The sequence below is a fragment of the Lynx rufus genome, unplaced genomic scaffold, assembly GCF_022079265.1.
Source record: "Lynx rufus isolate CCGP_SWC_20201006 ecotype Redwood Valley unplaced genomic scaffold, mLynRuf1.p SCAF_1, whole genome shotgun sequence".
Lineage (NCBI taxonomy): Eukaryota > Metazoa > Chordata > Mammalia > Carnivora > Felidae > Lynx > Lynx rufus.
Genome location: NW_025814823.1, coordinates 105,011,863 through 105,036,026, shown reverse-complemented (window position 1 = coordinate 105,036,026; position 24,164 = coordinate 105,011,863). Strand labels below are relative to the sequence as shown.

Genomic DNA, 24,164 nt, shown 5'->3' with positions numbered 1-24,164 from the left:
CTTTAAAACAGACGGTAATGAGAGACAAAGAAGGGCATTACATAATAATAAAGGGATCAATCCAACAAGAGATTATAACAATGGCAAATATAGATGAACCCAATAATGGAAGATATATAAGGTGAAATTAGCAGATACAAAGAAGAAATTGACAGTAAAACAGTAACAGTAAAGAACTTTCCCACCCCATTTGTATCAGTGGATAGATCACCCAGACAGAAAATGAGTAAGGAAATGGTGGCTTTCAACAACACATCACACCAGATGGGCTTAACCGATCTGTACAGAACATGCCTTCCAAAACCAGATGAAAACATACTCTTTCCAAGAGCACATGGAATGTTCTCTAGGATCACTTAACAACCAAGAAGGTGAAAGATCTCTACTCTGAAAACTGTAACACAGCCAAAAAAACCTGAAAACTCAAAATATATAGAAAGATATTCCATGCTCCTGGACTGGAAGAATTACAATTGTTAAAATGTCCATACCATCCAAAGCGATCTAAGATGCAATGCAATCTCTATCAAAATTCCCATGGCATTTTTCACAGAAAGAGAACAAGACCCTGAATAGACAAAGCAATCCTGAGAAAGAAGCAGCATCACACTCCCCGATTTCAAACTGTATTTCAAACAATATATATTACCAAGCTATACTCATCAAAACAGTATGGTATTGGCATAAAAACAGACACACATCAATGCAACAAAGTAGCTGACAAACCTACACACATGGCCAATTAAAATTAATTTACGACAAAAGACCCAAGAATATACAATGGGGAAAGGAGAGTCTATAGGATAAACGGTGCTGGGGAAACTAGACTACTGACACCATACACAAAAACTCAAATGGATTTAAGACTCGAACTTAAGACCTAAAGCCATAAAACTCCTAGAAAACAAGAGGGAGTCAAGTGCTTGCTATCAGTCTTGGTGGTGATTTTTTAGATTGGACACCAAAAGCAATGGCAACAAAACCAAAAATGATTCAGTGGAACTATATCAAACTAAAAAGGTTCTACAGAGCAAAGGAAACCATCAACGAAATGAAAAGGCAACCTACTGAATGGGAAAAATCATTTACAAATCCTTTATCTCAGAAGGTATTAACATACAAATATATTAAAAACTTCAAGAGCACAAAAACCAAATGATTAAAAAATGGGCAGAGGCTCTAAATAGTTTTCCAAAGACATACAGATGGCCAACATGTACATGAAAAGGTGCTCAAAACCACAATGAGATCTCACCTTACATCCATCGGTATGGCTATTACCACAAGTCAAAAAAATAACAAGTGTTGGCAGAGATGTGGAGAAAAATCCCTTGATGAGAATGTAAACTGGTACAGCAGTATGAAAACAATATGGAGGTTCCTCAAAAAATTCAAGCATATGATCTATCAATTCCCCTTCTGAGTATTTATCTGACGGAAATGAAAACTAACTTGAAGACGGGGCGCCTGGGTGGCACAGTCGGTTAAGCGTCCGACTTCAGCCAGGTCACGATCTCGCGGTCCGTGAGTTCGAGCCCCGCGTCAGGCTCTGGGCTGATGGCTCAGAGCCTGGAGCCTGTTTCCGATTCTGTGTCTCCCTCTCTCTCTGCCCCTCCCCCGTTCATGCTCTGTCTCTCTCTGTCCCAAAAAAATTAATAAAAAACGTTGAAAAAAAAATTTTTAAAAAAAAAAAAGAAAACTAACTTGAAGAGATACGTGCACCCCTCACCAATGTTCACTGCAACAGCATTTACAATTAGCAAAACATGGAAGCAACCTAAGCACGTCAGTGGAAGAATGAAGAAATTGTGATACATACACACACACAAACACACACACTATTCAGCCATGAACAAAGAAGGAGAGTCTAAAGGAAATAAGTCGGAGAAAACAAATATTGCATGATCTCACTTATATATGGAATAAAAAAAAAAACAAAAAAACTCACAGATACAAAGAATAGACTGACGGTTAGCAGTGGGGGGGTGGTTAATATGGGTGAAGGAGGTTAACAGGTATCAACTTTCAGTCATGAAATAAGTCGGGATAAAATATATAGCACGGTGACTATAGTTAATACTGTACTGTGTATCTGAAAAATGCTAAGAGAGTAGATTGTGAAAGTTCTCATTACAAGAAAAAAAATTTAATTATGTTAAAAGAAAAGAAGCCTCTTACTTGTCAGGTAGCAATTCTGCGATGAAGTTTTCTACTGACACAGCAATCTGTTTTTCATGGATCACTCCAGTTCGACGCAAACTATCTATCCGTTCCTGGGCGCCCTGAATGACAACGGCACAGGTTAGAAGCCATTTCAAGTTAGTTACTCAGTATTCTATATACTAATTCATGGTTACATAAGTAATATATACATCTACACCAAACACACCTATATACCCACTGCATATATACAAAGAATACAGAAGTATAAACAGTACAAGAGTCCAGTCATGTTCTCCTCCGTATTAACGTTTACAGAGCACTTTCCATATACACTATTACTTTGGTTGTCACTATAAAATGGATTATTTTTACATTAATGTTCTAATTGGTACTAATTGTACTAATATGAAAACTGTGTGCTACTTCTTAATGTTGATCTGTCAAGAGGATATCTTACTGATAAATCTTTTTTTAGTCCTAGTAGTTTTTATTCAATTTGCTCTTGAGTTACCTAGGTAGGCAATCATATCAACAGTAAATTTTTTTCCCTCTTTCTTCTTATTTCCTTTAAATATAGCCTTAAAATAAGCACCAAAATGACAGTTGATGTATTTTTAACTGCAAATGGATATACTGCACCAAGATTTATTCAGGAAAATACCATTTATGCAACAAAACTGAGGGGCTGACAATGCTACATAACTCAATATCATCAATACATATCTTATGATACAAAACTACAAGTTTACAATAAGCTTGCTGTTTACCTACTTTCATCTGAATTACTTCATAAACAGTGATAAGGGAAGTGACAGGAAATGTCTAAAAAGTTAGACAAATGTGTTCTAATTTTTAATAAAACTTGCCATGGAGAATACATTAACCTATTTTTACTATGGGTAACAGAGCTAAGTAGTGATTGAGAAAAAGTGGTCATTGCTTATCAAATGAAAATTTAAAAGCAAGAGCACTTCTAGAGACAACTGAACTGATTTTAGAGACAACAGAAATAAAGAAAGTGATAACTGCAAGAAAATGGGTAAATCAATTTAAGACATTAGCTTATAAAGATGGATGAAAGAATGAACGAAACTGTAATAGTATCAAGACTGTATTTTTGCTTACTCTTATCTCTCCAGTACCTCACATAGTGTCGAACTACATGAAAAAAATAAAGGAAGAAATAAAGGATTTCTTAAAAAATTTTATCACTCATGTTAATCTTAATAGTGTAAATTTTCTAGTAACAGTGAATGAGGAGGCACCTATTGGATTTGAAAGAAAATCTAAGAGATGTTATGCTGGAAAATGTAAATTTGCCCCAGTTACTCCTCCCAAGAGGAAGTTAGTAATGGTTAAATTCTGATTATGAATAAGTTTAAATAAATGTTATTTTACTGTTAACTCAGTAAAAACTATTAGGAGATTCAACCCTCTTTGAAGAAGGTATCTCAGCTATGCACAACAAAATATTCCTAGATTTAATGCTTTCAGGAAAATAAACTTGTTCATTTTTTACTATCCTACCACATAGGGGTTTGTATTTCACAAGGAACACAAAGAGAGGGTTATATGTGCCTCTCTTCGCCCGTGACGTTAGGTATGGCATCTTCTGGAGTCACAAATAAAGACACTTTAAGCAGAGCCCCCATCCATGTTTTGAGAACACATTTTAACTTCATTTTCAGAAGTGTAAGGAATCAAGAATTAGGTACTTTTGAGGCCACAATGAAGTAATGATCTCAAATGGAAGCAATCCACAAAAGGCCACCAGAGCTTACTGTGTACTCTTAAGAGCTTATACTAAGCAATTTGGTTTAATCAAAATCCCATACTTCTAAAATGCATGTGGATTTTTATCTGTATCTGTTGAATAGAAGTTATGAAACAGTGGTCATAACTATCATTGGCTTTTCCATACAATTAATGGTTGGCATACATGTTTCAGAAGCTTCCTAATTTTAATTACGGCAGGTTTATTTCCTGAAACACTCTCGTGTGCTTAAAGGAAAACTTGGGTTTAGTTGAGAAAAGTCATTTAATTAAAATCTGATGGAGAGTAAAAAATCTGTGTTGAAATTTTAAATTCTAGGATTCTACATTACTTTTCTTCTCATTAGCTCCCTCTGCTGTTTGTGGGGAAAAAATAGTTGATAAATTTATGAAGGATTTTCCTATGTATCAGTTTCTGTGAATTTTGATTTTAAGCTTCTTATAAGAAATCTGTATGTATGAAGGGAAAAAAACAATAATAAAAATGAATCTGTCAAACACTAGAAAAATCACAACATACTGAGCTATTAATATTATCTATTATCTAAAAGATGAAGCTTTTCTTGCAGAAAAAAATTTCCATAAGCCTTTCAAAAACAGCACCTAATGATTTTAAGTACCTTCTTTTGAGACAGAGCGAGCATGAACAGGGGAGGGGCAGAGAGAGAATCCCATGCAGCTCTACACTGTTAGCACAGAGCCCGATGCAGGGCTTGAACTCACGTGAGAGAACCATGAAATCATGACCTGAGCCGAAAACAAAAGTTGGCTGCTTAACTGATGAAACCACCCAGGCACCCCAATTTTAAATCTCTTCTGTGTAATAATATTTGACATAACAAAATATTTCAGACCCATCTTTTAAAAACCATGAAATTTTGAGTTACACTCCAAATATCACATGGTTATTTATCTTCAAAAATTATTAATGACCTATCAAGCTGACAACTGTGTCGGTCCTTTTTCAGTATTGATGAGAACAAACAAGATTTTACTTCATCATTATGTCATTTGTATTCCCAACACTGAACACAGTAATTTGAACCGTCCCTTCAAATGACACTCGAGAGCATTTTATGTTCTGGGGCAATGTACCATATGAACATTTAGTGGGGAGGAGGTAGGTCTCATTTCCCAAAGGGAAAAAACAGAGCCTCTCAAAGGCTGAAGCTGAATTCCTTAAAGCTCTTGGGCTCTCCTGAGAACCTGCAAAATGTGTCTCCACAGAGGTACTTCTAGACCAGTCTTAAGACCACTGTGTGACTGTGGAGGTACAATCAAGGGATAGTGATGGGTGGGGGGCAGCTAGAGTGCTCTTAAGTGAGCTTAAAAAAATCTCCACTCTTCTCATGAAACCAATAGGACGTTAAACCAAAACTGAAAGCAGATCCCACAATGAAAATGTCTTGTGTATCAGACTGCTTACTTGAGAAAATTAATAATTTTAAAAACATACCCTAGGGGCGCCTGGGTGGCGCAGTCGGTTAAGCGTCCGACTTCAGCCAGGTCACGATCTCGCGGTCCGTCAGTTCGAGCCCCGCGTCGGGCTCTGGGCTGATGGCTCAGAGCCCGGAGCCTGTTTCCGATTCTGTGTCTCCCTCTCTCTCTGCCCCTCCCCCGTTCATGCTCTGTCTCTCTCTGTCCCAAAAATAAATAAACGTTGAAAAAAAAAAAAATTAAAAAAAAAAAAAAAAAACATACCCTAGAATTTTTAGTTCTGATGTTTGCAGTTCAGACATCTTGATAAAACTGTTAGATACTCACTTTGAAAAGCACCAAGCACTTTAAGAGTTCACATCTCTGAACCAAACCAAAATTCCTACTCCTGAGGAACTTAATTCTTGTGGGGACACATTCCGAAACACAAATACAAAACAAAATGACACAGTGCATCAGAAGGTGCTGAGAACCACAGAAATAAAATGCAAAATGCAGGACAAAACAAGGCAGTCAGGACAGGCCTTGCCGTGCAGGCAAGATGTGCGTGAAGACTTAAAGGTTTAAAGAGCCTGCCAAGCACATGTTGGAGGGAAGAACGTCCCAGACAGAGGAAAGACCTAGTGAAAAGGCCCTACAAAGACAAGCAGGCCAGGCAAGTATGAAGAGCAGCAAGGAGGCCACTGTGACTGGCATGAGTGAGCAAGGGAACGACCAGGAGTTGTAGCACCGAGAGAAGAAACAAAAGGCCACGTCAGCCAAACTGTGAGGGGCTGTGGAAGCCACTTAAGGAACGTGGGCTTACGATGAGTGAAATATAAAGTGTTGAAAAAGAGAGTGATGTGCTCTGATGTATAATATGAAAGGATTATCTGGCCACTCTGCTGAGAATGACCTAGAGGGCTACAAGGTCATTACTCTGTCAGGGTAACCGTAACAGCTGGATGGCCTAGTCAGAGAGGATGGCAAGATTCCAGCAAGGCACTGCAGTGGCGGTAGAGACGCGAGAAGTCAAATGCTGGCTGGACACACCATGAAGGCAGGACGAACAAGATTTCTTCATAAACTGAACATGGGGAAAGAGAGAAGGGTGACTCTAACATTTCTCACTGGGGAAGATGGAAGGATAGTGCTGCCATCAATCAACAGAGATGGAGAAGGCTAGGGGCAGACTGGGAGGAAAGAAAAGCAGGTGGATGTTTGAGGCACTCAAGATGTTGAGAAGGCAACTTTTACATAAATCTAGTTTACATGAGAGGTCTGTGCTAGAGACAGAAATCTGAAACTGTCAGCACACAGATGGCATTTAAAGCCATAGGACACCATGAGCTCACCAAGGGAGGGAATGCAGATAAAGACAAAATCATCAGAGGGAACCAACAAAGGAAGCACAAGGGGAATGAACAAATAGTGAGGCGGGGGAAAAACATGTGGAACCCCAGAAGTGAAAAAAACATTAAAGAAGCCTAAGTGTCTCAAAAGCTACAGACGGGTAAAACCAGATGGAGACCACTGGTGACCTGGACAGCATTCTCTGTGGGGTCAGGCTGATAGCCTGGCTGGGCTGAGTTTCAGAGACTATGAAGGCAAGAATTAGAGATACAGGATTAGCAACTCTTTGGAGAAGTTTTGCTGCAAAAAGAAGCACAAAATAATAAAAAATTAAGGTGAAAGATGATGAGTTAAATGAGGTAAAAAATTTTGTTAAAATTTCTTTGGTTTATTTAAGGTGAGAAAAATATTTGCATGCTAATGACCTGTTCAGTATTCATTTGCTCAAGCATTGCACGTCTATATGCTGGTGGTAAAAAATGTATGAGAGAAAGGATAGGATTCTTGGAATTTTAATGTTTGAGCGAGACACAGACAGAGCATGAGTAGGGGAGGGGCAGAGAGAGAGAGGGAGACAGATTCCGAAGCAGGTTCCAGGCTCCAAGCTGTCAGCACAGAGCCCGATGTGGAGCTCGAACCCACAAATCATGAGATCATGACCTGAGCCGAAGTCGGACGCTCAACCGGCTGAGCCACCCAGGCACCCCCGGATTCTTGGAACTTGAATCCTCGCTAGCTTAAGAAAACCAGCTCTAGTTCACTGGGAACTGGACAGGTTTTACACAGATTTAGGACAAGGTTTTGAACTGTAACAGGCCAGAAGACAAACTGTAAAATTTAAATGGTGGTGTGAGTATGCAGTGGTGTGAAATATCTTTTTAAAACAAGTCGTTCTATCATCTGCCCCTGCTACAAACTTCATCACAAGATCCTCTTCCTTCATTATGGAAAAAATAAGACCACGTCTTCCTTTTGATATTAGTGCTAATGAGATTTTAAAAGTTTCTATACACTGAGGAGACCCTGAAAAACTCTGGTTATACACAGGTATTGTACCTATAAGGTAGGTGCCAGGCAGTCAGGTCTTTAAGACAAAGGAATTAAAAGGATGGAGAAGAGGAAGAATCAAGGCAAGGAAGCTAAGAAAAGCTTTCCAGATGACTGCTAAGTCCCTTCACCAAGTACAAGGCAAAAGGGACATTTGTAGGGTCAATCGAGATAGCACCTGCCTACTGGCACCCCATTAATAATCAGGAAACTTTCAAATATATTAGACTTCTCCAAACCATGAAGAAATACATAAGTATAAAGTATTACTTATAGTGAAGCAATAAAAAGCTTAAAGAATTCAAGAGATACTATAATTTCAGTATAAAATGATAAATTACATGCTAACACTGGGTTAAGATCTCTCTTAGCACTAACTATTCTTTGTGTTCTCCACGTCTTTCCTCCCGTCCCATCATTGAAACCTACCCTTTCTTTAAAGTAAAACTACACAACGGTTGTCTAATTAAAAACCAAGACGATCAATAATTCAGAATGTAAAAAGCCATTAGCTCCATAAAGACCAAAGGATTACTATCAGAATTCTGAAAAAAATTAGCTGCCAGTTTCTATATACTGAAAAAGTTTTCTATTACTCACTTTTAACCCAGCTGCATACCCGACCGGCTGTGGGGCAATATTGGACTGTCCAGCTTCCCCTATCACCACAGCTAAGCCAAAGACCTCCTGGAAGGCATCTCGGACGGCGGCAACTTTCACTTCTTTATTCGAGGTCACTACAATATCCAGTTCACCTCCAGATTCTACCAAGACAAGAAAAAAATTTCAACTTCAGATTAATGGAATTGTCCTAATCATTGTCATATGCTAACATTACATAATTATTACTAAGCTCACAAAATAATGCAAGACACAGATTATCAACTTCTTTATAGGCTGAGGAAGCTAAGACTGATAAGACCTTGCCAACAGTAACGTAACAATTTTGCGATGATGTCAGGATGCAAACCTAGGTCTCTCACACTCCGAAATCCTCTTTCACTACACCATCTGCTCTATCAGACACACTTTCACCCTCTAATCTAACAGCATCTTATTCCAAGTGCTTGGACGCAAACTACCAACTTTTCCTGACTTTTAAAAATGAGCATTTAATGCATTACCTGAGACAGTCTAATCTGCAGGCGGGAGATACTGCATACCTTCTCAATGTTCTGAACATCTCATCTGCCACAAATAGAGCACAACAGTTGTTTTCCTATGAAATGCTGTTCCAGGGTATATTAGTAGATCCCCTTAAAACAGCCATTTTGTGATCAAACAAGCTTGAGAGATGCTCTACATATTTCTCTCTTAGAAATCCACAGGGAGGGGCGCCTGGGTGGCTCAGTCGGTTGAGCGACCGACTTCGGCTCAGGTCATGATCTCACGGTTTGTGAGTTCAAGCCCCACGTCGGGTTCTGTGCTGCCAGCTCAGTGCCTGGAGCCTGCTTCTGATGCTGTGTCTCCCTCTCTCTTTGACCCTCCCCCACTCATGCTCTGTCTCTCTCTGTCTCAGAAATAAATAAACATTAAAAAAAAATTTTTTTTAAAAGAAATCCACAGGGAACATTAAGAGTCTCAGAAAACCAACAGTTAAAATTCATGGCTTTAACCCAGTACTTTCCATACTTTCCATCTGTTCATGGACTACTTATTTAGCATCTAATGACAGCTCCTACAAAGTCTTCCACAGATGTCAATTTGGGAAATAATGTTTTAACAGCTATGAAAAAAGTTTAGTTTTCTATTACGTTGCTCTATTAATTTCACAAGATTTCATTTTCTGGGAAGTTTACACTTTGGATAAAACACATTGCCATTTTTAAGACTGCAAATCACAATGGTTTTCCTGCTTTAATTTAACAAAGACACACACCTGTTATGCGTAAACTTCTGATACCATGAGGATACTGGAGTTCCAAGTCCTTCAACTAACTGAGCGATCACAGAAATTAAATACGTGGCTTGTGGAACCCAAGTTACACATTTAGGGTATGTTACAGAAAATGAAAATGAAGGCTGTTATTGACAATAAGGAATGTGTCAGAGTTGTAAAAAAGTTCTGCACTCAACAAGGGCTGCCATGAAACGTACTTTTTATCTAGAAAATAGTTTACGTGGTGAGTCAACCTGTTTATCCTACATCTCCATCATTAGAAGAAAAAAACAGCATATGCCATAAATAAATGGGTTATCTAGCTATAAACTGTACATCTATTATTGTCCTAATATGCAAGCATATAAGGAAATGGAAGTACCAATACGTATAAAACTTGAAATCTAAAAAGGCAAAGAGCAATATGAAATAAAAATTCTGAAACATTTTTAATATATCACTTCTAAAAACGGTGTACCATTTACACAGGGTAATTTGATAAATACACCTAAATATTTTTTTAAAACCTTAATCTAACATTTTGTGACATACTGAGTTCAAAGACCTATTTCTAAGCACTGCATACTTTGCCACCTGCCATTAATGGCTGTCACAAAGATCAAGAAAGCGGTGTGTATTGTAAAATATTTTGCCCCAGAGACAATGTTATGGTATGCCCTAATAAACATCTTGTGGAACAGCTGAAAATATTTTCAAAACATCTGGGCTTTTTATCATGAATCTTTCTTCCTATTTAAGAGGATGATCCACAGATCCCATCTGTACTAGAGTTTCTTAAGTTACTAAAACCTAAAAGCATTGAGTCTCATAGGAGAGAACAAATACACTTTTTTTTCTAACTTTTTCTCCATGTGGCACCTATCTCTTGACTCTAGCTGAGTACCATTCGATTAAACTTCAGCTCAAAAGGCTTCTCAGCCTTTTTTTGATGAGCAGTGCCACCTTTAATGACGACGAGGAAAGTAATTTTAAGAATTCAGGAAGCTAAATTGTGTTAAAATCCATTTCTAATATTCTTGTGCCTTCTTGATACAAATGAAACTGTAATGATTTCTAGAATATTTCCGTAAAAATATTTTTTTTGAATTTTGTTAGAATGGTCTTGCTTTCACCGTCACTAAAGAGTTGGCTTTTTCCCATCAGTTTTACTGCTTTTTATAGTTAACTGATTAAGACTATATATTACGTTAACGATATTTGCTGGGAGACAATTTATTTGATATTTTCCCCTGCAACCCAACCCCTTTCGTTTTCTGCCTTTTTCATGATGCCACGCAGACCACTGGCCTGAAAAAAAGCCCAGGATGTGAGTCCTGACTCGATTAGCTTTGTCACCTCTGGGCAATGAGCTTGTTTTTTCACGGAAAAACATTTGCCACCTCAGGGGGCTTGTTGTCATGGTAAAATAACTGCTTTCACAGTCTAACACAGTACCTGTTAAAATAGCAAGAGCTTCAAAGACACGAATTGCTTTCCTTCCCTCATTCAAAACATGAGCTTGCGAAGAATATATATGATGCATTAATTATGTCAAACTCGATTATTATGAATACGTGAAATCAGTATCTATGACAGGGTCCAATTTCTAAATCCTCTGGCGGTTACAAACACAAAGAACAATTCAGCTGATTTAATACTTGATTCAATTTTCTATTTCCAGAGAAGCAAGTGGCTAAGTGTAAAAACAAATTGAACATGGGTTCAATCTAGCCCCACCAAATTGTATACGACCTACGATAATAATCTCTCCTAACCGAGGTTCTTCATCTCCAACTTGAAGCAAATACTTACCCTGCAGAGGTCTTATGACAAGTACTGCCTGGCAGAGAAACCACTTAATAAAGGATAGTCATTACAATTAGGTCCTGTCCTTTGACATTTACTAGCCAACCACCAAATATCAAGACTCCTGAAAGCTACTAATTTTTCCCTTGCTACTCAAAATCTCTGTTCAAGTACCTGGTGCATGGCTCCGGCTTTTAAGTTGTTATCTTTAATAGAATTACTAATAATTGGTCACTGATCCTGCTAACGATTATGCTTGTTCACATATTAGAATATGTACCTTCAAAATTAAACAGCATGGAACATGTATGTCTATGTCATCTGTCTGGAGAATTCTTGGTAATGGGGATTCAAAGGTGGTTAAAATAACTTCCCCAACAGACCTGGTAATCAGACATTAGTAAATAGATCAACTCCCTCTAAAAATATTCCCAGGGTAAGCACAATCACTTAATTAAAATAGATGAAGTGGAGAATTATCAAAACCAAATATAAACAAAGCATCATTTCAAACGTCAACAGTGAATAAAATACAATTCACACAAAACAATACCAACCACATTTACAATTAAAATACACTAACTGCAATTAAACTATACTATACCAATTCATATGGGTTTTACTCCTCCCAAAGTTGATTCTGTGGAGTTTTCAAAATGTATCTGTGAGTAAGAAAAAGTCAAGATTGCCAACGCTAAGACTTATAATCAAGAACATAAGATCTCCAATGATTACAAGACTATGGGTCACAGTGAGTGGCTGACAAAGGCATATACTTTAAAACCATACGGCAGAAATAGCTCTATCTTAAGTACATACTGATATACGGAGCCATGCCAGGGTCCAACGTTGTAATCATACTTTCCACTGAATGTTTTGTTTTGTCAAGCACAGATTTCACCATGGGATTTCCGGCCACACCCTGCACAAGACAAATTAATATATAAATGCCCATTCTAACTACAGAACACCTGACGGTGGAAGAAAACTTTTTTGAAGTTTCTGATACATGGTAGACCTGTGATTTTGTAAAATGTAAGAAAAACATGGTTATAGCAATGTCAAATTGCTGTTAAGATTTCAAAATGCTTACCCTCAATTTCTCTTCTTATCGCAGACCTACAGCAGTCTACAGACCACACTGGCCTGTATATCCACATGTGTATGTATTCATTTTGTGGATGTATATATTCATACATATTCATTTTAGACACACACACGATCATTTCTCTGTATGTACATATTCTTATTGCATTTCATTTCCACTTATTAATATGAAAGACTATGCAAAACTTATCCATTAAGGTCCCAAATAAAAACTGTAATGAGATGTCTCCATAAACTCATACTTGATTCCCTAACCAAAAAATAAAAATAGTAATGTTTCTCACCCTTATTCCCCACAAGTTACCTATTAATATGTATTACTCTGCTATGTTCTACTAACATTTCTTTTTTCCTGCTTCTTGTTTGTTGCGTTCATCCCCAAATTCTCTCTTTTAACCCAGACCCATTCCTCTGAATTCTTACAACCACACTATTAAGCAGAAGGAACTAGGTCTGAGTATTCCCTTCTTATGCTGTACTTCTCCCGTGGTAAGAGACTTCTAGGGAGAAGTGCCTCCTGAGATGGCATCTGACTAGCAGGCTTTTCCAATCTACCACTGAACTAACTGGAATCAGAAAAAAGTTGAGTTCATAACACATGCTATTAACAAAGGAAACTAGTAGTAATCCCTATATAAGGAAAAACCTTTAAAAAGTACAGAAGGATTTAAAAAAAAAAAAAAAAGGAAGCTTAGAAAAATACCATCCCTGTGTAACATAAAGCTCAAATGTAGTAAATAAGTTAGCTACTTACCAATTTAAAAATATGTTTAATATATAATTAAATTGTAGCCAAACTCTCCGCAGAATACTGGGAGAAACTCTGTCAGAGTGATTCCAAAATTCATTAAGAGAAATAAATGCAGAAGACTAGTAAAAAAAAATTCTTAAGAGAAACGTGCAAACTTATCAAATTAAATACTGATATATCACTGCAAAAGCAGGCATTTGGAAATGACCTTTCTATCTTACTCATCAATGAATATTCCTAATCTACACGAGCACAGAGTCAACTTTCAATAAATAATAGTATAATAATAAACAGAGTCAATAATAATCGAAATAGTGAGGTACTATTGCAGGGGCAGGCCAAACAGTGGAAGAGAAACAAGTCCAGAAAATGACATTAACACACAGCTGCGTAATTAAAATAAAGATGACGTATCAAAACACTGGGATACGATGTTGCCAGAGTCGAGTAAGTGGTCAGAAAAAAATTAAGTTTGACTTCTACTTCATGTAATAAAGTATCAGCAACAGTAAACTGGTGGGTACAAAAAAAATGAAACCATAAAAGAATTAGAAGAAATCACAGAAAAACATTCATGATATATTGTGGTGGTAAAAGGTCATTTTTAACATTTAAAAAAAAAAAAAAAAACCATAACACTGATATGAAGAACTTCTGCAAATCTAGATTTTGTGTCAAAAAAGGATAATATAATTTAAATGTATGATAAAAATAGAGAAAACTGCAACATATGATGGCATATAATAAAACATTCTTACTACATTAGGAGCTCTTATGAATTTTTGTTCAGAGACGAAAAATCATCCCAATTCAAAAATGGGCAAAGAAAAGGACTAGAGACTTAAGAAAAAAAAATACGATGGCAAAAAAAATCACATGAAAAAAATGTTCAAATCTGGTAACGAAGAAATACAAATTAAAACAAGGTATGTTTTTTGTTTATCAAATCAGAAAAAGTTGTATTTCAAATTCATAATCAGTGCTGACAAATGAAAAATGCTGGGACAGGCAGACGTTCACTCTGTTCACGCTGACATTCATCAGAAATTCACCTCAACAAAAGAGATGAGCACAAAGATCTGCCTACAAACATGCTCATCACAGCTGTATTATAAGAATTACAATTGAGAATACTAAAGTCCATTAGCAAAATATGGGAAATAAATGCCACGGCATGAAGGGCAAAGCAGCCATAAAGAAAATTTCTGAAGAATGTTTATGGCTTGGAAGATGTTCCTGATATGTGCTACATAAGGACAAACGAGACACAAAATAGTGTCCACGTGTCACTACCCCATTTTGACTTTATCTACGCAGATAAGCACATAAAAAAGATGGAGAGAAACTATAAAAAACTGGTCATAAGACTAAAAAGAATTTTTACTTTTCCTTGTATCATTTTGTTCTTTAAAAATTATTCTAATGGCCATCTAATAATTTTAGAATTAAAAAGTTCAGCCTAGTTTTTAAACTAAATACCCCTTACCTTAATAAAACCCCAGAGTCCGCCAGCAGATGCTTCATCCTGACCTCTACCAACTCTGGGATCTTCTTGTTCCTCTGGAAAAGTAATGGCTGATGTGGTTCCAGGTCCCTGTGCCAGAGATGACAAACTGGCTTGCTGAGTAATGGGAGTCGGCAAGATACCTAGTAAATGGCAAAAATTTCTAATATGTGTAATTTATTTCATAAACTATTTCCTGTAAAAAGATGTATGAGATGAGTAGCTCAAAACAGCTTCAATAATGTGAATATATACTCAGGCATTTCTTTTTTTTTTTTAATTTTTTTATATTTATTTATTTTTGAGAGAGACAGAATGAGCCAGGGAGGGGCAGAGACAGAAGGGGGGCAGGGGGACAGAGGATGGGAAGCAGGTTCTGCAGTCAGCATAGAGACTGAGGTGGGGCTTGAACTCACAAACCGCGAGATCATAACCTGAGCCGAAGTCCGACGCTTAACGAATTGAGCCACCAAGGCACCCCTATACTCAGGCATTTCAGGATTGAGTTATGTACTCCAAGAATCACCTAAATCTTTATAAAATACAAATGAAACAAGATTCCAAAGAACAAATTTCTTTCCCTTTCTGTAGACATTTTTATGAAGTGTCCCGAAAATGGGCCAAATGTATATCAAAAAGTACTTCCTATTGGCCCTATTTAGCACTTGGATGTGGGCAGCTATAATTCCAATCCCTTTAATGCATAAAATTAATTGATGTGAGCACCCAAGCCTATCATATAAAAGTATATGACAATAAGTACATATTCCATGTGCTCTACTTGAACTCAAAATAGAAAATTCACACATTCATGGACGTACGTATTATACTGTACTAAAAATTCTGTTTTTAAAGGTAGATAAGCAGAAACCTTGGTAATAAAAATCACAAAAAAGTAGCTTCTTTTTGTAAAAGGAGAAGTAACAGGCAGAAGATGACAAGGCTGAAGTTTGGATACTGGTTTTCAAAAACCATTCAGGGAAGACAAAAAAGTAGGTATAACCAACTTAGAAAAGGAAAATGGCCCAACACCACAAACTTAAGGTATACATGAGCTTTTATTTGGTTCTAAATTTTTACCTGGCTAAATAAAACTATTTCCTGAACCATTCTGCCCATATAACCTTTCAAGTAAAGCTTTAAGAAACACTAGATTTCACCCTGGTATTTCTCTGTAGGAGAAACTGCACTTCATGTACTAAACATGTACATTTTACAACATATTACCTTTAGCATTTACTAAGTTAACAACAGCTTTATTTCGATAGTTTAAATGTCAATGGGGCACCTGGGTGGCTCAGTTAGTTGGGCATCCGACTTCAGCTCAGGTCATGATCTCATGGTTCGTGGGTTAGAGCCCCGCGTCCAGCTCTGTGCTGGTGGCTAGGAGCCTGGAGCCTGCTTCAGATTCTGTGTCTCCCTCTCTCTCTGTCCCTCCCCGCTTATGCTCTGTGTCTCTCTCAAAGATAAATAAACATTAAAAAAATTTTTTTAAAGAAAAAAAAAAGTCAAAACATGAGAACATTCCAGAGCTTAAAGAAAGGAGCTAAAAATAATGCAGCAAGAAACAACAAAGTTAAAAAAAAAAAGTAATACAGAGACAGTGCTGAGGAGAAAGTGAAATGGTACAACTGCTTTGGAAAAGTCTAGCATTTTCTCAAAGCCAGCAATCCCATGCCTAGGTATATACCCAAGAGACATGAAAACATGTCCTCATGAAAACTTGTACACCAATGTTCATAAAAGCAGTATGCATAACACCAAAAAGTAGAAACAAAACAAAGTTCATCAACTGATGAAATAAAACGTGGAAGGAATATCCATACGACAAACAACAGAGTACAGAAACATGCTACATATGCTAAGTGAAAGAATCCTGTCACAAAAGCCACACAATGCATGATTCTATTTATATGAAATGTCCAAAATAGGCAAATTCGTAGAGACAGAAGGCAGATGAATGCTTCCTTTGGGCTGTGAACGTTGGGAGCAAGTCAGGAGTGACTGCTAAGAGCAATGGGGCTTCTTTTCGGGGGGGGGGGGGGCGGGGAGGGGCGGTGTGATTAAAAGGTTCTAAAACTGATGATGGCGATGGTTGCAGGACTCTGTAAAAACTGACAACCACTGAATTGTATATTTTAAAGGGGTGAATTATATGGTATGTAAGTTATTTCTCAATAGAACAGTTATTAAAAAACAACAACCACATACTTAAACATTACCTACAGCCATTTAATTCAAAGTATCAGTAATAGAGGATTACCTGTGACGGGAGGTGCAGAGAACGACGGCATCAGGGGTGTCTGGGGAGCTCTTCCCGCATGTCCCCTTGTAATGTCATAAGCCGCCCCAACAGAAAACCCCGATGTGGGAGGACCAGAAGAGGGTGCAGGTAAGAGCGTGTTTGGGGCAGAAGATGGAGGAGGGAAGTGGGACAGAGGAGGGCTAGTGAAGGCGGCAGCAGGTGCTGGCGAACCCGGAGGTGGCACGGAGGCAGCAAGCGCTGGGACAGAAGGGACGGGTGAAGGCGGCACCAGGGGTGCAGAGGGCCTCACGGGAGGGAGGGGCGGCTGGGGGGTGGCATACACGTGCGGCGGCAAGGTTTGTATGGAGGACACATTTGGAGAAGAAAAGGAACCGGTTGCAGCTAAAAAAACAGGTGGGGAGGGGGAAAAAAACAGAAGACTGAAAATGCTTTCACTTGATTTTCAAAGTATCTTATCACATTTTTCTTGCAAAATCTAACACATTAACAAGCAAGCCATAACTGAGTATTTAAAATGTACAATTTGAATTACACAACAAATATGACTGAGTGCAAATGACTTTCAACTCCCTTAAGTAAAAGAGGCAGCCGTATATAATTAAGTTACAGTCCCATTCATAAGCAGATCTTTGTGTTTTCATTCATTTTGGATGTATTTTTAATAAAATAGAGCTGTTTTTCACCACTGCTAACTTCAGCATAAAAACCTACATACTGGCTGAAAAATTTTGGCCAGAAAGTTAATCATCAAACCCACAGAACATGAGACAAAACCAATACATGCTTCTTAGGATATTTTTATAAGAAGATGATTTAATATAGTCAGTATAAATACAAAGAACAAAACTTGACCCAAAGCAAAACATAACGTTTTCTACCTGCGGGCTTAAATAAGAAAGGCTCCTTCCTTTCATCCTGGCAAAGATCACAAGAGTTGTAAATATGTAGTCTTCTAATTGACTCTGAGAAAAGTTAAGTGTCTTCACCGCCCTCCAGACACACTAGACACTCGACAGCTTCATGTACCTGAAGGAAGGGGGGTTGAAGACACAGCAGCCGCGGCTGGTCCTGCAGGATGTGGAGGAGGAGTCCCGGGCGGGGTGGTCTCTATTCCGCTCTCTTCCATCATTTTTCTTCAGTTATGGTTTACTGTAAAGATATAAAATTGTAATAAATATTACACGGTAATCAAGTGTACTTCTAGAGAATAATTTTAGAAAATAATCATCAAGAGACAGAGATCTGTCTTTGCTATTTATAATGCCATTTATTTCTACATAAAGGATCTGTCAAAATTCCTAGGAAAACAGTCTGTGCTTATGTTTAATATGCACATAATATGGGACATTTTCATATACTATACTTTGTAATTAAGAAATAATTTGATGTTAACTAATTACCCCAAAACTTCAAACAGTAAATTACTAATTTTCTATCACATGAATGTATGTAAGTCTTATATCTAGATTCCAGTCACTGTTACATTTAAATTAAAAATGAATTTTTTAAGCATTAAGTATTACTCAGTATTTTTTGAGGGGGAGAGGACAGAATCTTAAGCAGGCTCACACCTAGCCTGGAGCCCGACACAGGGCTCATTCCCACTACCCTGAGATCATGACCTGAGCTGAAATCTAGAGTTGGACACTTAACCGACTGAGCCACCCAGGTGCTCCTATTATTAAATATTCTTAACATTACTTCTCTCTCCATAGTGTATTATGTGGGCTATTTCTGTTAACATGAAAATAAAACTGAAATGTGCTCCATTCCCAGTATCTCTAGTTCACATCTTAAGTCATCTTTAGTAACTGTGAAATGATATGTTTCACGTACTGGAAACATTAACTTCAGCAAAAATGTTATACAGTAACTAAAGAGCAGGTCTGGGGCACCTGGGTGGCTCAGGCAGTTAGGCTGTCTGGCTTCGGCTCAGGTCATGATCTCACGGCTTGTGAGTTTGAGCCCCGCGTCGGGTTCTGTGCTGACAGCTCAGAGCCTGGAGTCTCTTCAGGTTCTGTGTCTTTCTCTCTCTCTCTCTCTCTCTCTCTCTCTGCCCCTCCCCTGCTCACACTCTGTCTCTCTCTCTCTCTCTCTCAAAAATAAATAAACATTAAAAAAAATTTTTTTTTTAAAAAAGAGCAGGTCCTAAGACAATAATGAAGTACAAAATATGGGAAAACTTCCTTAAAAATGACAAATTTCCAAGCTTGTCTCAAATATAAAATCAAAACTTCCAAATAAAACTTCAGAATTTGCTTTTGATGTTTCTATTCATTTAACAAATACTCAGTCAAAGTCAACTGTTTGCCAAGCACTGTACTGGTGCCTGTGGACATACAATGTATGCAGAAACAAACAGGATACATACAGTCCAGTAGGAGAGACAATAAAATAATACCACCCATGTGCAATGAACTGAATTATGTGCTCCATGGGTAAAAACACAGTCTTGAGAGGAATATGATTCTGAGTTGAAAGGGAGGAAAGACAATCACATATAAGCAGAGATCTGAAAGATACATAGAATTAAGCAAGGGAAAAGAACTAAGGAGAGCAGAGTCCAGACAAAGTGAAAATACAGGAGGTAAACAAGCCCTGTAAGGGCGGGGGACAAGACAAGTTCGAGAAAATCCATGTGCACGGAACAGAAAAGAAGAATGAAGACTGGAGACACAGGCAACAGTCCACACCGGTGTGAACCTTATACACCAGGTCAAGGAGTTGGGGTTTTTAAGAACAGAAAATCATCGTACAGCATTCGAGCTGGAGATGAAATCTCTGTCTTCTGTTTTAACTTTTTAAAAGAAGTTTTAGAGGCACCTGGGTGGCTCCAGAGGTTAATCGGCGACTTCAGCTCAGGTCATGACCACAAGGCTTGTTGGTTCGAGCCCCACACTGGGCTCTGTGGTCACAGCTCAGAGCCTGGATCTGCTTTGAATTCTGTGTCTCCCTCTCTCTCTCTCTCAAAAATAAATAAGCCTTAAAATTTTTTTTTAATTAGATTCAAAGAAAGATGCAAAATAGACCAGAGTTCTTGGACTACCCTACACTCAGCTTCTCCAGCAACAGCATCCTACCTAACTGCAGTACAGTGATTAAACCCAGAAAATTAACATTGGTTCAATACTAGTAACTACAGATTTTATTTGCATTTTCACCTGTGTGTATGTTTGTGTGTGTAGTTCTATGAAGTTTCATCATCCGCAAAGACTCATGTAACCAACACCACAATCAGGTTACAGAACTGTTCTATTACCCTAAAGAAACTCCCTCGGAGTGTTCCTTTGTCACATCCGCCCACTAACCATAAGCCGTGGCAACCGACTGTTCTCTATCATTTTCTCATTTCATGAAATGTTACCTAAATAGAATCATACAGCATACGTTTTGAGATCAGCCTTTTTTTTTTTTTTTTTATTCAGCATAATGCTCTGGAGATCCATCCAAGTTGTTGGCTCTATCACTAGGTAGGTTTTTTTAACTGCTGAACAGTATTCCATTTTATAGATGTGCCACAGTTTAGCTACTGGTCTGCTGAAGGATGTATTTAAAGCTAATTCCAGCTTTTGCCAATTCATATTTGTGTCCTAAGTATGAAAACATTCCTTTGACCACAGTATGCAGACAGGGACACGGGACAGTCAGAGTAAATGCAGAGAGACTATTAAGAAGGACAGAAGTGGTTCATATAAAACTGGTAACACTCTAGACAAGTGGCTCTCACGTGCAGGAGGAAAAGAGGATAATCCTGCCTCTCACAGTCATTTGCCAACGTCTGAAGACCTTTGTGGTTGTCAGAACTAGAGGGACTACTATCATCTAGTAGGTCAAGGCTAGAGATACCACTAAAGATCCTACAATGCACAAGACAGCCCTCACAAGAAAGAATTATCCAGCCCAAAATAGCAAAAGTGCCAAAGGTGAGGAGCTCTGGCCTAGACACATGTGATGATACGGGAGAGAGAGGAGAGTAGGTCGAATGAAGAACTGGATATGGGGCAGTGGCAGGAAGAGGCATGACTTGCACAAGTGCACAGATGTCTACACCATTCACGAAGACAGGGATACAGGAAGAGGTCAAGGTATTTGTATGACGTCTTCTGTCTTGGGAAGGGGGCATTGTGCAGTGTTTAATACTGGACACGTCGAGTTTCAGCTCCTTGAAACACCCAAATAGAGACATGTGACTTGCTCTGCGGTTTCAAAGTAAGTGGGGGTGGGGATGTCTTCAGTTTACTGATAGCCTCTAAAGTCACGTTCTGGAATGAGGTTACCTAAGAGAATACCATGAAAAGAGAAGATGACCCCATAAGTCCTTGAAAAATAGTCTGGCAGAAAGAAGATGAGCTTACTGAGAAGAGGGAGACGACCAAAAAGAAGAAAACCAGGAGACCATAGCGTCCAAAAGCTAAAGAAGAGTTTCAAGGTGGGAACAGGCAGCAATATCAAATGCTGTGGAAATGCCAAATACGATGACTGATGTCTGAAAAATTCAATGGCTTGCCCAAACTAAGATATGAACATAGTGACAGCGATTTCCATGCAGAGTGGGGCTAGAAGGCAATTTCAACCACAATGAATAGAAGGTGAGGCAGAAATACACACTTTCAAAAAGTATGGTTGTGAACCTACAGGAAACATCTATGTCATTAAGAAGGAACCGGGATCAGGGAGGCAAAATCCTTTCATTCAGTACCCATACACCTAAGGGCAATAACCTCGAACACAAATGGCCTTCTGGGGACTTTATCACTCCCTGCAAAAGCTACCTCTTTTCATCTCCCCATTTTCTGTTGGTCATTCAGTCTCCTCCTACAGGTGCTGCCAAATCCTTACACTGGCTGGTGGAAGTCAGGTTTAAAGATAATCTTGATCCATAACACTAACGAATGTGTTGGCAAAATGACCTATGCAATGAAAACAATCTATAACCTGCAACAAAAGGTCAATTTTTTTGAGTCTTTAAAAGATACCCTATTTAAGAAACAGCTTAATGACAATACTGGATAAATGTGTGCATAAACATGAACCCTTCTAAAGAAAAGCTATCGTGACAACAGTGAAATGTCAAAGTTGATAAAGGTTTTAGTGCAGAAGTCTCAGCGTAAGAAGTATTATTAATGTATTAACATTAAAGAAAGTGATGAAAATGGCTTAGAAAAATTGAGCCCTCAGGCTTTGGCCAGACCCTCCTCTTCCAATTTGCTTCCCATCAGAGTTTTCTGTTAAAAAGTGAATGCCTACTTATTAGAATACAATAAAAGAAATGGAATAATGCAGCTTTGATGATAAAAGCACTAAAAGCCATTATTGATGTTTTACTAGCGCAAAAAACGGTCTCCACTAACAGACAAAACAGTGCCAAAGCAGGATGTGAGTTTTGCCTTTGCATTCTCAGTTGTGAGGCCAAAAGAAACTTCCATAAACGTTAAGTGAATGAAATAACGGCCCTACAGGAGAAAGGCTGGAATGCCAAAATGTGTCACTTTCGCGGGAATGTACACGGTGCCTCTCAAAGTACCTACTTTGAAATGCAGAAATGGATGTATCGCTCGGCCAATCTAGAAGAGGAGCTTTCCTGCAAACTTGCCTAAAGACTTGGCTCCAGGGAGGAACAAAGAGACAGCAGAAGGCAAACACCCTCTGGAAAGGGGCTCGGCCCGACTGGAGAAACCTAGGGAAAACAAGCTACTTCCCAAGGGCGGGCCCGGGGTGTGCACCCCAGAGCCGAGAGAAGGCCGAAGCTGCCGAAATCCTGTTCCTGGAGGCAGCGGCCTCCCCGCAGGCTCTGCCACGTCTCCAGGCTGGGCTGGGCCGGCCTAAGGTCAGCGGGCGCCTGCCGCCGGTCCCGCTCCCACATTCAGCGCTCTGGAAGGCGGAGCCAAACGGCCAGGGGCGCCAGTCTCGGTCGGCGCCCCGGAGCGCAGGGCCGGCACAAGACCCACACAACCCGCACTCACAGGGCTGAGCACGGCAGGGACTGCTGACCTGGCGAAGCACGCTCGCACAGCTTACGCCCGGACTCCACGACAGCAGGGCTCCGACGCGACCCTAACCATCTCCGGGCGCCGGCCGGCCCGCCCACCCGGCAGGGACTGCGCCCGTAGGCGCCCGCATCCCATCCCGCCGCCCGCAAGCACCCCCGTCGCTGCCAGGCTGACGCTCACCTGGGGGGGCCCGACAGAGCGTCTGCGTGGCAGTTGAAAAGCGCGGGACGTGGAGTTCGGGGTGCTAAAAGTAAAGCTCGGAGAAGACCCCGAAGACGCCGGCCGGAGCTCAGCGCCGCGCGTCCCCGCCTCCAAGATGGCCACCGGAGGCGCACGCCCCTGCGGCTGCCACGTCGACCGCGCGTCGTCCCGCCCCGCGCGTCGCCCCGCCCCGTCCGCTGGGAGCCGCGTCTCTCCTCGCCCCACCCCGCCCCCCACCCGCCCAGCTTGTCAAACCCGTCTGAGTACCTCCGACCTAAGGTGCTGCTGCCGGCGGGATCTGGGCGCATTCCCCCCAGAAACGTTCTTCTGTAGCACGATCATGCTTTCCACTCCACATCCCCGCACCCGAGAACGGCACTCCCGTTACCAGGTGTAGCTCCCTTTATCCTGTGCCGTGGCTGCCCACGGGATGGAGATGAGCCAGCCAAGGTTGTCTAGTCCAGTCCCCACCTGCAAGCAGGACCCCGCTTCACAAACGGGGGACTTGCATATTTACAAAGATTTCCAGATAACAGCAGTGGCTTGCATCCTGAGGAAGAGACAGCGGGCGGGTAAAAGGTAGCAGCTACTGTTACATTTTCCTCAACCACAGTACGTGTACATTATTTTTTCTTTTTAATTGAAAAACCCAAGACAAAGATTATCAACCTTCTTAACCTTATGTGCCTCACTTAAAACAATACTTGAAACAGTTTTGGCTCCATAATGTACATTAAATAAATAAGCGAATGGCGTGCAGTGGAGGAAAATAAGGGATTTGAAATCACAAGTCTGGGTTTGGGGCTGAGACTACCCTAATGCCAGTGGTGCAGCTATGTCCTTGTACAGGTCGCTCAGCCTCTTCCCGTCTCCCTATTTCCATCTGTAAGCTGAGAATAGTATCATAG

The 24,164-nt window shown here is 39.6% G+C and overlaps 1 protein-coding gene across 1 annotated transcript in view; it reads right to left on the bottom strand.

Moving 5' to 3' along the window:
* Nucleotides 1–23,363, bottom strand: part of PRRC1 (proline rich coiled-coil 1) — a 35,407-nt gene extending 12,044 nt beyond the window's left edge. The window contains exons 1-7 of the mRNA XM_047084126.1: nt 23,236–23,363; nt 18,092–18,214; nt 17,063–17,446; nt 14,782–14,942; nt 12,257–12,359; nt 8,353–8,516; nt 2,179–2,282 (exon numbers count right to left, since the gene is read on the bottom strand). Coding sequence (XP_046940082.1) covers nt 2,179–2,282; nt 8,353–8,516; nt 12,257–12,359; nt 14,782–14,942; nt 17,063–17,446; nt 18,092–18,194 — 1,019 coding nt within the window. The 5' untranslated portion in view covers nt 18,195–18,214; nt 23,236–23,363. The remainder of the gene's footprint in view (nt 1–2,178; nt 2,283–8,352; nt 8,517–12,256; nt 12,360–14,781; nt 14,943–17,062; nt 17,447–18,091; nt 18,215–23,235) is intronic.
* Nucleotides 23,364–24,164: the final 801 nt, after the last annotated feature.